This window comes from Schistocerca gregaria, chromosome 5 (assembly GCF_023897955.1).
Source record: "Schistocerca gregaria isolate iqSchGreg1 chromosome 5, iqSchGreg1.2, whole genome shotgun sequence".
In the NCBI taxonomy this organism is placed as follows: domain Eukaryota; kingdom Metazoa; phylum Arthropoda; class Insecta; order Orthoptera; family Acrididae; genus Schistocerca; species Schistocerca gregaria.
In genome coordinates this window covers 574,757,625-574,770,803 of record NC_064924.1, presented here as the reverse complement: position 1 = coordinate 574,770,803, position 13,179 = coordinate 574,757,625, and the positions used below count along the sequence as shown (strand labels likewise).

Below are 13,179 nucleotides of genomic sequence, written 5' to 3'. Positions count from 1 at the left end.
CAGATAATTGATTTGGCGCACTGCTGCTGCTGGGAGTGTCCACATTGCCGTTCTCCAAATCTCTCGACTGAATCGCCCTTACGATCGGCGACGACCGTCAGGCCACCAAAAGTTTGCGGTCTGCAACTTCTTGTCCTAGTGCACAGCTTGTGGGATAACGTGGCTCGACTGCGAAATGCGCCTTTCGGCTCCACTCTCTGGCTACAGTTTGCTGTTGTTCACAGTGGCACTGGCGTTGCCCATGGGGCTTCATGTAAGGCGACTGAACGTGGCTCGACTGCGAAATGCGCCTTTCGGCTCCACTCTCTGGCTACAGTTTGCTGTTGTTCACAGTGGCACTGGCGTTGCCCATGGGGCTTCATGTAAGGCGACTGCACGTCGCTCGGCCAACAGCGGCCTACTGCAGACCGACACTTAAGAGACACAAAATACAAATCGACATCGAGAGACAGGCCCTGTCATATGGCACTCGCGACGTATACGCTGAAATTGAATGTAAATAAAACGTCTTTTGTAGTGGGCGTCGCTCCACTGCAGTGTCACACATGGTGAATAAATAGGAAAACAGTAGAACGTCTGTGTAGGGCCATGTTTTTACCTACAGTGCCACCTGCCTGAATGTGTATAAGCATCTGTCGCATCACTCCTTCGCAGCCAAATTGCCACACTAGCTGTTTATCTCTAACAAAGTTGATGTATGTCCTCACCTCGGTGACGGTTAAAACGATTTCGCCCCCGGGTGGGCTCGAACCACCAACCTTTCGGTTAACAGCCGAACGCGCTAGCCGATTGCGCCACGGAGGCGTCGACGTTGGCTCACTTGTCTCTCTTTATCAACGCAATTCGTACACATTCTGCAGGAATCTCGCAGAATGGTAGCATCTGCTTATGCCTTACATGGATAACGTGCATGCACACTGTAGCGACGCTCATAAACGAATGACATTATACTACAAAATGCATACAAACCACTGTTCTGCCTATGCATTCAGAAAACCTCCTAGGCCAGTAGAATACTTGTCATAGGTTGTAGAACATCCCTTTCGTTCAGTGTACTGCCATGTGATAGATATTGCTCGAGGTAGCTCTGCACGTTGCAGAAAGTTATAAAAATGGATGCCTTCTGTGAGGTTCGAACTCACGACTCCTGGTTTACGAAACCAGTGCTCTACCACTTTTTTTTGTTTCAAAATAGTATCATCACTTTACTCATTTTAACAGACAATACAAACAGAATCAAATGACACATTTAAAACAAATTACAAGGTAAAGATGCGAAAAGTTGAACACCACTTGACATAGTCACAAGAGGTTATTTACTAGTCCCTAGACAGCTTTCCAAAAATACTTTGACACAGATCTCCAATTTCGTCGTTGTCCGTATATTCTGCTGCTAAAATACCGTTACCAACGGCAACAGTTTCCTTCACAGTGGATGCTTTGAGCCATATTCTTCCATTCATTCCAACAGCTATCTCGTGTGGTATACTAGTTCCTAGGATACGCAGCAATGGACAGTTTTTGCGGAGTATTTTCCGTATAAGATTTAAACTACAGCTGAATACGAATCCACCTTCTGGTACAGGGCCAAGCTCGCCCTTCTTTCCTTGGGAATCAACACAAACCAGTTCTGGTTCCATATCCTTACTTGGCAATATCAACTTGGAAAATTCGATGTCTCCAACTTGAACATTTGGTCGGTTCTTCTTCGTCGCCCCCTCGAAGGCAAGATAGGACAGAGAAGCTTGTTCACTGGCACCGATGTCAACTTTGAATATGTCACCAGACTTATTAGTTATTGTTCCAACAACTGTTTCTCCCTTGGCTGGAATGTAGCGTTTCTGATGATAACCATCGACAAAATATGTGCTGGCACCTTTTTGCCTGATTATTCCACACTGCGACACAATCACTTTATCAGTTTCTATCCTAAGCCCTGGTCCTATTACAGATTGAGTTTTACCCGGCGGAGATGGAAGACCTGCAAAATTGTCGCCTGGAATAACAATGTCACCCACTGAAACATCCATGGTCCATGTGAGCTACAAACTGTCGACTAAACCACGCTGTCATATACACAACAGGGAATTGAAATGTGCTTTAACTTGCTGCCAGCGTTAAAACTATTTAATCTGAAGGTTTCATGAGACAGTATATGTTGCACAGATAAAATAATTGTTGCCTGTCTACGTACTTCTAAACATTAACTGCTTTCATCAACCATCTCACTCAAAAACGCTAGCTCCAAAGGTCGTAAACAAAACTTGTAATCAAAACAAAAGACTGTCGCACACAGTGTGCTACCAACCTCCACCCTCACACCACTGAGCTAAGAAGGCGGCAGCTTTGAATTCGCGAGCTATCCCCGAATTCTCACTTCATCACACTGAATCTTGCAGCCCTCGACCAGATAATTGATTTGGCGCACTGCTGCTGCTGGGAGTGTCCACATTGCCGTTCTCCAAATCTCTCGACTGTTTCGTCCTTACGATCGGCGACGACCGTCAGGCCACCAGAAGTTTGCGGTCTGCAATTTCTTGTCCTAGTGCTCATCTTGTGGGATAACGTGGCTCGACTGCGAAATGCGCCTTTCGGCTCCACTCTCTGGCTACAGTTTGCTGTTGTTCACAGTGGCACTGGCGTTGCCCATGGGGCTTCATGTAAGGCGACTGCACGTCGCTCGGCCAACAGCGGCCTACTGCAGACCGACACTTAAGAGACACAAAATACAAATCGACATCGAGAGACAGGCCCTGTCATATGGCACTCACGACGTATACGTTGAAATTGAATGTAAATAAAACGTCTTTTGTAGTGGGCGTCGCTCCCCTGCAGTGTCACACATGGTGAATAAATAGGAGAACAGTAGAACGTCTGTGTAGGGCCATGTTTTTACCTACTGTGCCACCTGCCTGAATGTGTATAAGCATCTGTGGCATCACTCCTTCGCAGCCAAATTGCCACACTAGCTGTGTATCTCTAACAAAGTTGATGTATGTCCTCACCTCGGTGACGGTTAAAACGATTTCGCCCCCGGGTGGGCTCGATTCACCAACCTTTCGGTTAACAGCCGAACGCGCTTGCCGATTGCGCCACGGAGGCGTCGACTTTGTCTTACTTGTGCAATCTATATCAACGCAATTCGTACACATTCTGCATTAATCTCGCAGAATGGTAGCATCTGCTTATGCCTCTTGAAATGGATAACGTACATGCACACTGTAGCGATGCTCATAAACGAATGACATTATACTACAAAATGCATACAAACCACTGTTCTGCCTATGCATTCAGAAAACCTCCTAGGCCAGTAGAATACTTGTCATAGGTTGTAGAACACCCCTTTCATTCAGTGTACTGCCATGTGATAGATATTGCTCGAGGTAGCTCTGCACGTTGCAGAAAGTTAAAAAAATGGATGCCTTCTGTGAGTTTCGAACTCACGACTCCTGGTTCACGAGACCAGTGCTCTACCACTGAGCTAAGAAGGCGGCAGCTTTGAGATTGCGAGCTATCCCCGAATTCTCACTTCATCACACTGAATCTAGCAGCCCTCGACCAGATAATTGATTTGGCGCACTGCTGCTGCTGGGAGTGTCCACATTGCCGTTCTCCAAATCTCTCGACTGTTTCGCCCTTACGATCGGCGACGACCGTCAGGCCACCAGAAGTTTGCAGTCTGCAATTTCTTGTCCTAGTGCACAGCTTGTGGGATAACGTGGCTCGACTGCGAAATGCGCCTTTCGGCTCCACTCTCTGGCTACAGTTTGCTGTTGTTCACAGTGGCACTGGCATTGCCCATGGGGCTTCATGTAAGGCGACTGCACGTCGCTCGACCAACAGCGGCCTACTGCAGACCGACACTTAAGAGACACAAAATACAAATCGACATCGAGAGACAGGCCCTGTCATATGTCACTCGCGACGTATACGCTGAAATTGAATGTAAATAAAACGTCTTTTGTAGTGGGCGTCGCCCCACTGCAGTGTCACACATGGTGAATAAATAGGAAAACAGTAGAACGTCTGTGTAGGGCCATCTTTTTACCTACTGTGCCACCTGCCTGAATGTGTATAAGCATCTGTGGCATCACTCCTTCGCAGCCAAATTGCCACACTAGCTGTGTATCTCTAACAAAGTTGATGTATGTCCTCACCTCGGTGACGGTTAAAACGACTTCGCCCCCGGATGGGCTCGAACCACCAAACTTTCGGTTAACAGCCGAACGCGCTAGCCGATTGCGCCACGGAGGCATCGACTTTGGCTCACTTGTGCAATCTATATGAACGCAATACGTACACATTCTGCAGGAATCTCGCAGAATGGTAGCATCTGCTTATGCCTCTTCACATGGATAACGTGCATGCACACTGTAGCGACGCTCATAAACGAATTACATTATACTACAAAATGCATACAAACCACTGTTCTGCCTATGCATTCAGAAAACCTCCTAGGCCAGTAGAATACTTGTCATAGGTTGTAGAACATCCCTTTCATTCAGTGTACTGCCATGTGATAGATATTGCTCGAGGTAGCTCTGCACGTTGCAGAAAGTTAAAAAAATGGATGCCTTCTGTGAGTTTCGAACTCACGACTCCTGATTTACGAGACCAGTGCTCTACCACAGAGCTAAGAAGGCGGCAGCTTTGAGTTTGCGAGCTATCCCCGAATTCTCACTTCATCACACTGAATCTTGCGGCCCTCAACCAGATAATTGATTTGGCGCACTGCTGCTGCTGGGAGTGTCCACATTGCCGTTATCCAAATCTCTCGACTGTTTCGCCCTTACGATCGGCGACGACCGTCAGGCCACCAAAAGTTTGCGGTCTGCAATTTCTTGTCCTAGTGCACAGCTTGTGGGATAACGTGGCTCGACTGCGAAATGTGCCTTTCGGCTCCACTCTCTGGCTACAGTTTGCAGTTAATCACAGTGGCACTGGCGTTGCCCATGGGGCTTCATGTAAGGCGACTGCACGTCGCTCGGCCAACAGCGGCCTACTGCAGACCGACACTTAAGAGACACAAAATACAAATCGACATCGAGAGACAGGCCCTGTCATATGGCACTCACGACGTATACGTTGAAATTGAATGTAAATAAAACGTCTTTTGTAGTGGGAGTCGCTCCCCTGCAATGTCACACATGGTGAATAAATAGGAGAACAGTAGAACGTCTGTGTAGGGCCATGTTTTTACCTACTGTGCCACCTGCCTGAATGTGTATAAGCATCTGTGGCATCACTCCTTCGCAGCCAAATTGCCACACTAGCTGTGTATCTCTAACAAAGTTGATGTATGTCCTCACCTCGGTGACGGTTAAAACGATTTCGCCCCCGGGTGGGCTCGATTCACCAAATTTTCGGTTAACAGCCGAACGCGGTTGCCGATTGCGCCACGGAGGCGTCGACTTTGTCTTACTTGTGCAATCTATATCAACGCAATTCGTACACATTCTGCATTAATCTCGCAGAATGGTAGCATCTGCTTATGCCTCTTGACATGGATAACGTACATGCACACTGTAGCGATGCTCATAAACGAATGACATTATACTACAAAATGCATACAAACCACTGTTCTGCCTATGCATTCAGAAAACCTCCTAGGCCAGTAGAATACTTGTCATAGGTTGTAGAACACCCCTTTCATTCAGTGTACTGCCATGTGATAGATATTGCTCGAGGTAGCTCTGCACGTTGCAGAAAGTTAAAAAAATGGATGCCTTCTGTGAGTTTCGAACTCAGGACTCCTGGTTCACGAGACCAGTGCTCTACCACTGAGCTAAGAAGGCGGCAGCTTTGAGATTGCGAGCTATCCCCGAATTCTCACTTCATCACACTGAATCTTGCGGCCCTCGACCAGATAATTGATTTGGCGCACTGCTGCTGCTGGGAGTGTCCACATTGCCGTTCTCCAAATCTCTCGACTGTTTCGCCCTTACGATCGGCGACGACCGTCAGGCCACCAGAAGTTTGCGGTCTGCAATTTCTTGTCCTAGTGCACAGCTTGTGGGATAACGTGGCTCGACTGGGAAATGCGCCTTTCGGCTCCACTCTCTGGCTACAGTTTGCTGTTGTTCACAGTGGCACTGGCATTGCCCATGGGGCTTCATGTAAGGCGACTGCACGTCGCTCGACCAACAGCGGCCTACTGCAGACCGACACTTAAGAGACACAAAATACAAATCGACATCGAGAGACAGGCCCTGTCATATGGCACTCGCGACGTATACGCTGAAATTGAATGTAAATAAAACGTCTTTTGTAGTGGGCGTCGCTCCACTGCAGTGTCACACATGGTGAATAAATAGGAAAACAGTAGAACGTCTGTGTAGGGCCATGTTTTTACCTACAGTGCCACCTGCCTGAATGTGTATATGCATCTGTCGCATCACTCCTTCGCAGCCAAATTGCCACACTAGCTGTTTATCTCTAACAAAGTTGATGTATGTCCTCACCTCGGTGACGGTTAAAACGATTTCGCCCCCGGGTGGGCTCGAACCACCAACCTTTCGGTTAACAGCCGAACGCGCTAGCCGATTGCGCCACGGAGGCGTCGACGTTGGCTCACTTGTCTCTCTATATCAACGCAATTCGTACACATTCTGCAGGAATCTCGCAGAATGGTAGCATCTGCTTATGCCTTACATGGATAACGTGCATGCACACTGTAGCGACGCTCATAAACGAATGACATTATACTACAAAATGCATACAAACCACTGTTCTGCCTATGCATTCAGAAAACCTCCTAGGCCAGTAGAATACTTGTCATAGGTTGTAGAACATCCCTTTCGTTCAGTGTACTGCCATGTGATAGATATTGCTCGAGGTAGCTCTGCACGTTGCAGAAAGTTATAAAAATGGATGCCTTCTGTGAGGTTCGAACTCACGACTCCTGGTTTACGAAACCAGTGCTCTACCACTTTTTTTTGTTTCAAAATAGTATCATCACTTTACTCATTTTAACAGACAATACAAACAGAATCAAATGACACATTTAAAACAAATTACAAGGTAAAGATGCGAAAAGTTGAACACCACTTGACATAGTCACAAGAGGTTATTTACTAGTCCCTAGACAGCTTTCCAAAAATACTTTGACACAGATCTCCAATTTCGTCGTTGTCCGTATATTCTGCTGCTAAAATACCGTTACCAACGGCAACAGTTTCCTTCACAGTGGATGCTTTGAGCCATATTCTTCCATTCATTCCAACAGCTATCTCGTGTGGTATACTAGTTCCTAGGATACGCAGCAATGGACAGTTTTTGCGGAGTATTTTCCGTATAAGATTTAAACTACAGCTGAATACGAATCCACCTTCTGGTACAGGGCCAAGCTCGCCCTTCTTTCCTTGGGAATCAACACAAACCAGTTCTGGTTCCATATCCTTACTTGGCAATATCAACTTGGAAAATTCGATGTCTCCAACTTGAACATTTGGTCGGTTCTTCTTCGTCGCCCCCTCGAAGGCAAGATAGGACAGAGAAGCTTGTTCACTGGCACCGATGTCAACTTTGAATATGTCACCAGACTTATTAGTTATTGTTCCAACAACTGTTTCTCCCTTGGCTGGAATGTAGCGTTTCTGATGATAACCATCGACAAAATATGTGCTGGCACCTTTTTGCCTGATTATTCCACACTGCGACACAATCACTTTATCAGTTTCTATCCTAAGCCCTGGTCCTATTACAGATTGAGTTTTACCCGGCGGAGATGGAAGACCTGCAAAATTGTCGCCTGGAATAACAATGTCACCCACTGAAACATCCATGGTCCATGTGAGCTACAAACTGTCGACTAAACCACGCTGTCATATACATAACAGGGAATTGAAATGTGCTTTAACTTGCTGCCAGCGTTAAAACTATTTAATCTGAAGGTTTCATGAGACAGTATATGTTGCACAGATAAAATAATTGTTGCCTGTCTACGTACTTCTAAACATTAACTGCTTTCATCAACCATCTCACTCAAAAACGCTAGCTCCAAAGGTCGTAAACAAAACTTGTAATCAAAACAAAAGACTGTCGCACACAGTGTGCTACCAACCTCCACCCTCACACCACTGAGCTAAGAAGGCGGCAGCTTTGAATTCGCGAGCTATCCCCGAATTCTCACTTCATCACACTGAATCTTGCAGCCCTCGACCAGATAATTGATTTGGCGCACTGCTGCTGCTGGGAGTGTCCACATTGCCGTTCTCCAAATCTCTCGACTGTTTCGTCCTTACGATCGGCGACGACCGTCAGGCCACCAGAAGTTTGCGGTCTGCAATTTCTTGTCCTAGTGCTCATCTTGTGGGATAACGTGGCTCGACTGCGAAATGCGCCTTTCGGCTCCACTCTCTGGCTACAGTTTGCTGTTGTTCACAGTGGCACTGGCGTTGCCCATGGGGCTTCATGTAAGGCGACTGCACGTCGCTCGGCCAACAGCGGCCTACTGCAGACCGACACTTAAGAGACACAAAATACAAATCGACATCGAGAGACAGGCCCTGTCATATGGCACTCACGTCGTATACGTTGAAATTGAATGTAAATAAAACGTCTTTTGTAGTGGGCGTCGCTCCCCTGCAGTGTCACACATGGTGAATAAATAGGAGAACAGTAGAACGTCTGTGTAGGGCCATGTTTTTACCTACTGTGCCACCTGCCTGAATGTGTATAAGCATCTGTGGCATCACTCCTTCGCAGCCAAATTGCCACACTAGCTGTGTATCTCTAACAAAGTTGATGTATGTCCTCACCTCGGTGACGGTTAAAACGATTTCGCCCCCGGGTGGGCTCGATTCACCAACCTTTCGGTTAACAGCCGAACGCGCTTGCCGATTGCGCCACGGAGGCGTCGACTTTGTCTTACTTGTGCAATCTATATCAACGCAATTCGTACACATTCTGCATTAATCTCGCAGAATGGTAGCATCTGCTTATGCCTCTTGAAATGGATAACGTACATGCACACTGTAGCGATGCTCATAAACGAATGACATTATACTACAAAATGCATACAAACCACTGTTCTGCCTATGCATTCAGAAAACCTCCTAGGCCAGTAGAATACTTGTCATAGGTTGTAGAACACCCCTTTCATTCAGTGTACTGCCATGTGATAGATATTGCTCGAGGTAGCTCTGCACGTTGCAGAAAGTTAAAAAAATGGATGCCTTCTGTGAGTTTCGAACTCACGACTCCTGGTTCACGAGACCAGTGCTCTACCACTGAGCTAAGAAGGCGGCAGCTTTGAGATTGCGAGCTATCCCCGAATTCTCACTTCATCACACTGAATCTAGCAGCCCTCGACCAGATAATTGATTTGGCGCACTGCTGCTGCTGGGAGTGTCCACATTGCCGTTCTCCAAATCTCTCGACTGTTTCGCCCTTACGATCGGCGACGACCGTCAGGCCACCAGAAGTTTGCAGTCTGCAATTTCTTGTCCTAGTGCACAGCTTGTGGGATAACGTGGCTCGACTGCGAAATGCGCCTTTCGGCTCCACTCTCTGGCTACAGTTTGCTGTTGTTCACAGTGGCACTGGCATTGCCCATAGGGCTTCATGTAAGGCGACTGCACGTCGCTCGACCAACAGCGGCCTACTGCAGACCGACACTTAAGAGACACAAAATACAAATCGACATCGAGAGACAGGCCCTGTCATATGTCACTCGCGACGTATACGCTGAAATTGAATGTAAATAAAACGTCTTTTGTAGTGGGCGTCGCCCCACTGCAGTGTCACACATGGTGAATAAATAGGAAAACAGTAGAACGTCTGTGTAGGGCCATGTTTTTACCTACTGTGCCACCTGCCTGAATGTGTATAAGCATCTGTGGCATCACTCCTTCGCAGCCAAATTGCCACACTAGCTGTGTATCTCTAACAAAGTTGATGTATGTCCTCACCTCGGTGACGGTTAAAACGACTTCGCCCCCGGATGGGCTCGAACCACCAAACTTTCGGTTAACAGCCGAACGCGCTAGCCGATTGCGCCACGGAGGCATCGACTTTGGCTCACTTGTGCAATCTATATGAACGCAATACGTACACATTCTGCAGGAATCTCGCAGAATGGTAGCATCTGCTTATGCCTCTTCACATGGATAACGTGCATGCACACTGTAGCGACGCTCATAAACGAATTACATTATACTACAAAATGCATACAAACCACTGTTCTGCCTATGCATTCAGAAAACCTCCTAGGCCAGTAGAATACTTGTCATAGGTTGTAGAACATCCCTTTCATTCAGTGTACTGCCATGTGATAGATATTGCTCGAGGTAGCTCTGCACGTTGCAGAAAGTTAAAAAAATGGATGCCTTCTGTGAGTTTCGAACTCACGACTCCTGGTTTACGAGACCAGTGCTCTACCACAGAGCTAAGAAGGCGGCAGCTTTGAGTTTGCGAGCTATCCCCGAATTCTCACTTCATCACACTGAATCTTGCGGCCCTCAACCAGATAATTGATTTGGCGCACTGCTGCTGCTGGGAGTGTCCACATTGCCGTTATCCAAATCTCTCGACTGTTTCGCCCTTACGATCGGCGACGACCGTCAGGCCACCAAAAGTTTGCGGTCTGCAATTTCTTGTCCTAGTGCACAGCTTGTGGGATAACGTGGCTCGACTGCGAAATGTGCCTTTCGGCTCCACTCTCTGGCTACAGTTTGCAGTTGTTCACAGTGGCACTGGCGTTGCCCATGGGGCTTCATGTAAGGCGACTGCACGTCGCTCGGCCAACAGCGGCCTACTGCAGACCGACACTTAAGAGACACAAAATACAAATCGACATCGAGAGACAGGCCCTGTCATATGGCACTCACGACGTATACGTTGAAATTGAATGTAAATAAAACGTCTTTTGTAGTGGGCGTCGCTCCCCTGCAGTGTCACACATGGTGAATAAATAGGACAACAGTAGAACGTCTGTGTAGGGCCATGTTTTTACCTACTGTGCCACCTGCCTGAATGTGTATAAGCATCTGTGGCATCACTCCTTCGCAGCCAAATTGCCACACTAGCTGTGTATCTCTAACAAAGTTGATGTATGTCCTCACCTCGGTGACGGTTAAAACGATTTCGCCCTCGGGTGGGTTGGAACCACCAATCTTTCGGTTAACAGCCGAACGCGCTAGCCGATTGCGCCACGGAGGCGTCGACTTTGGCTCACTTGTGCTCTCTATATCAATGCAATTCGTACACATTCTGCAGGAATCTCGCAGAATGGTAGCATCTGCTTATGCCTCTTCACATGGATAACGTGCATGCACACTGCAGCGCCGCTCATAAATGAATGACATTATACTACAATATGCATACAAACCACTGTTCTGCCTATGCATTCAGAAAACCTCCTAGGCCAGTAGAATACTTGTCATACGTTGTAGAACATCCCTTTCATTCAGTGTACTGCCATGTGATAGATATTGCTCGAGGTAGCTCCGCACGTTGCAGGAAAGTTAATAAAGTGGATGCTTTCTGTGAGGTTCGAACTCACGACTCCTGGTTTACGAGACCAGTGCTCTACCACTGAGCTAAGAAGGCGGCAGCTTGAATTTGCGAGCTATCCCCGAATTCTCACTTCATCACACTGAATCTTGCAGCCCTCGACAAGATAATTGATTTGGCGCACTGCTGCTGCTGGGAGTGTCCACATTGCCGTTCTCCAAATCTCTCGACTGTTTCGCCCTTACGATCAGCGGCGACCGTAAGCCCACCAAAAGTTTGCGGTCTGCAATTTCTTGTCCTAGTGCACAGCTTGTGGGATAACATGGCTCGACTGCGAAATGCGCCTTTCGGCTCCACTCACTGGCTACAGTTTGCTGTTGTTCACAGTGGCACTGGCGTTGCCCATGGGGCTTCATGTAAGGCGACTGCACGTCGCTCGGCCAACAGCGGCGTACTGCAGACCGACACTTAAGAGACACAAAATACAAATCGACATCGAGAGACAGGCCCTGTCATATGGCACTCGCGACGTATACGCTGAAATTGAATGTAAATAAAACGACTTTTGTAGTGGGCGTCACTCGACTGCAGTGTCACACATGGTGAATAAATAGGAAAACAGTAGAACGTCTGTGTAGGGCCATGTTTTTACCTACAGTGCCACCTGCCTGAATGTGTATAAGCATCTGTGGCATCACTCCTTCGCAGCCAAATTGCCACACTAGCTGTGTATCTCTAACAAAGTTGATGTATGTCCTCACCTCGGGGACGGTTAAAACGACTTCGCCGCCGGATGGGCTCGAACCACCAACCTTTCGGTTAACAGCCGAACGCGCTAGCCGATTGCCCCACGGAGGCATCGACTTTGGCTCACTTGTGCAATCTATATGAACGCAATACGTACACATTCTGCAGGAATCTCGCAGAATGGTAGCATCTGCTTATGCCTCTTCACATGGATAACGTGCATGCACACTGTAGCGACGCTCATAAACGAATTACATTATACTACAAAATGCATACAAACCACTGTTCTGCCTATGCATTCAGAAAACCTCCTAGGCCAGTAGAATACTTCTCATAGGTTGTAGAACATCCCTTTCATTCAGTGTACTGCCATGTGATAGATATTGCTCGAGATAGCTCTGCATGTTGCAGAAAGTTAAAAGAATGGATGCCTTCTGTGAGTTTCGAACTCACGACTCCTGGTTTACGAGACCAGTGCTCTACCACTGAGCTAAGAAGGCGGCAGCTTTGAGTTTGCGAGCAATCCCCGAATTCTCACTTCATCACACTGAATCTTGCGGCCCTCAACCAGATAATTGATTTGGCGCACTGCTGCTGCTGGGAGTGTCCACATTGCCGTTCTCCAAATCTCTCGACTGTTTCGCCCTTACGATCGGCGACGACCGTCAGGCCACCAAAAGTTTGCGGTCTGCAATTTCTTGTCCTAGTGCACAGCTTGTGGGATAACGTGGCTCGACTGCAAAATGCGCCTTTCGGCTCCACTCTCTGGCTACAGTTTGCAGTTGTTCACAGTGGCACTGGCGTTGCCCATGGGGCTTCATGTAAGGCGACTGCACGTCGCTCGACCAACAGCAGCCTACTGCAGACCGACACTTAAGAGACACAAAATACAAATCGACATCGAGAGACAGGCCCTGTCATATGGCACTCGCGACGTATACGCTGAAATTGAATGTAAATAAAACGTCTTTTGTAGTG

The 13,179-nt window shown here is 47.5% G+C and overlaps 2 protein-coding genes and 15 non-coding genes across 17 annotated transcripts; all 17 read right to left on the bottom strand.

Moving 5' to 3' along the window:
* Positions 1-730: 730 nt before the first annotated feature.
* On the bottom strand, positions 731-804 carry Trnan-guu (transfer RNA asparagine (anticodon GUU)). Its single transcript has one exon. It is a non-coding gene; the product is annotated as a tRNA-Asn (tRNA).
* A 478-nt stretch (positions 805-1,282) lies between these two features.
* On the bottom strand, positions 1,283-2,219 carry LOC126272333 (exosome complex component RRP40-like). The gene has a single exon (XM_049975114.1). The coding sequence runs from the start codon at positions 2,028-2,030 to the stop codon at positions 1,320-1,322; it is 711 nt and encodes a 236-aa protein (XP_049831071.1). The 5' UTR covers positions 2,031-2,219; the 3' UTR covers positions 1,283-1,319.
* Positions 2,220-3,028: 809 nt separating this feature from the next.
* Positions 3,029-3,102, bottom strand: Trnan-guu (transfer RNA asparagine (anticodon GUU)). Its single transcript has one exon. It is a non-coding gene; the product is annotated as a tRNA-Asn (tRNA).
* A 317-nt stretch (positions 3,103-3,419) lies between these two features.
* On the bottom strand, positions 3,420-3,491 carry Trnat-cgu (transfer RNA threonine (anticodon CGU)). Its single transcript has one exon. It is a non-coding gene; the product is annotated as a tRNA-Thr (tRNA).
* Positions 3,492-4,180: 689 nt separating this feature from the next.
* On the bottom strand, positions 4,181-4,254 carry Trnan-guu (transfer RNA asparagine (anticodon GUU)). Its single transcript has one exon. It is a non-coding gene; the product is annotated as a tRNA-Asn (tRNA).
* A 317-nt stretch (positions 4,255-4,571) lies between these two features.
* Positions 4,572-4,643, bottom strand: Trnat-cgu (transfer RNA threonine (anticodon CGU)). The gene has a single exon. It is a non-coding gene; the product is annotated as a tRNA-Thr (tRNA).
* A 1,080-nt stretch (positions 4,644-5,723) lies between these two features.
* Positions 5,724-5,795, bottom strand: Trnat-cgu (transfer RNA threonine (anticodon CGU)). Its single transcript has one exon. It is a non-coding gene; the product is annotated as a tRNA-Thr (tRNA).
* Positions 5,796-6,484: 689 nt separating this feature from the next.
* On the bottom strand, positions 6,485-6,558 carry Trnan-guu (transfer RNA asparagine (anticodon GUU)). The gene has a single exon. It is a non-coding gene; the product is annotated as a tRNA-Asn (tRNA).
* A 500-nt stretch (positions 6,559-7,058) lies between these two features.
* Positions 7,059-7,973, bottom strand: LOC126272334 (exosome complex component RRP40-like). Its single transcript, XM_049975115.1, has one exon. It carries the CDS (start codon positions 7,782-7,784, stop codon positions 7,074-7,076), a length of 711 nt encoding a protein of 236 aa, XP_049831072.1. The 5' UTR covers positions 7,785-7,973; the 3' UTR covers positions 7,059-7,073.
* An 809-nt stretch (positions 7,974-8,782) lies between these two features.
* On the bottom strand, positions 8,783-8,856 carry Trnan-guu (transfer RNA asparagine (anticodon GUU)). The gene has a single exon. It is a non-coding gene; the product is annotated as a tRNA-Asn (tRNA).
* Positions 8,857-9,173: 317 nt separating this feature from the next.
* On the bottom strand, positions 9,174-9,245 carry Trnat-cgu (transfer RNA threonine (anticodon CGU)). The gene has a single exon. It is a non-coding gene; the product is annotated as a tRNA-Thr (tRNA).
* A 689-nt stretch (positions 9,246-9,934) lies between these two features.
* Trnan-guu (transfer RNA asparagine (anticodon GUU)) lies at positions 9,935-10,008 on the bottom strand. Its single transcript has one exon. It is a non-coding gene; the product is annotated as a tRNA-Asn (tRNA).
* A 317-nt stretch (positions 10,009-10,325) lies between these two features.
* Positions 10,326-10,397, bottom strand: Trnat-cgu (transfer RNA threonine (anticodon CGU)). The gene has a single exon. It is a non-coding gene; the product is annotated as a tRNA-Thr (tRNA).
* Positions 10,398-11,086: 689 nt separating this feature from the next.
* Trnan-guu (transfer RNA asparagine (anticodon GUU)) lies at positions 11,087-11,160 on the bottom strand. The gene has a single exon. It is a non-coding gene; the product is annotated as a tRNA-Asn (tRNA).
* A 318-nt stretch (positions 11,161-11,478) lies between these two features.
* Trnat-cgu (transfer RNA threonine (anticodon CGU)) lies at positions 11,479-11,550 on the bottom strand. The gene has a single exon. It is a non-coding gene; the product is annotated as a tRNA-Thr (tRNA).
* A 688-nt stretch (positions 11,551-12,238) lies between these two features.
* On the bottom strand, positions 12,239-12,312 carry Trnan-guu (transfer RNA asparagine (anticodon GUU)). The gene has a single exon. It is a non-coding gene; the product is annotated as a tRNA-Asn (tRNA).
* Positions 12,313-12,629: 317 nt separating this feature from the next.
* Positions 12,630-12,701, bottom strand: Trnat-cgu (transfer RNA threonine (anticodon CGU)). The gene has a single exon. It is a non-coding gene; the product is annotated as a tRNA-Thr (tRNA).
* Positions 12,702-13,179: the final 478 nt, after the last annotated feature.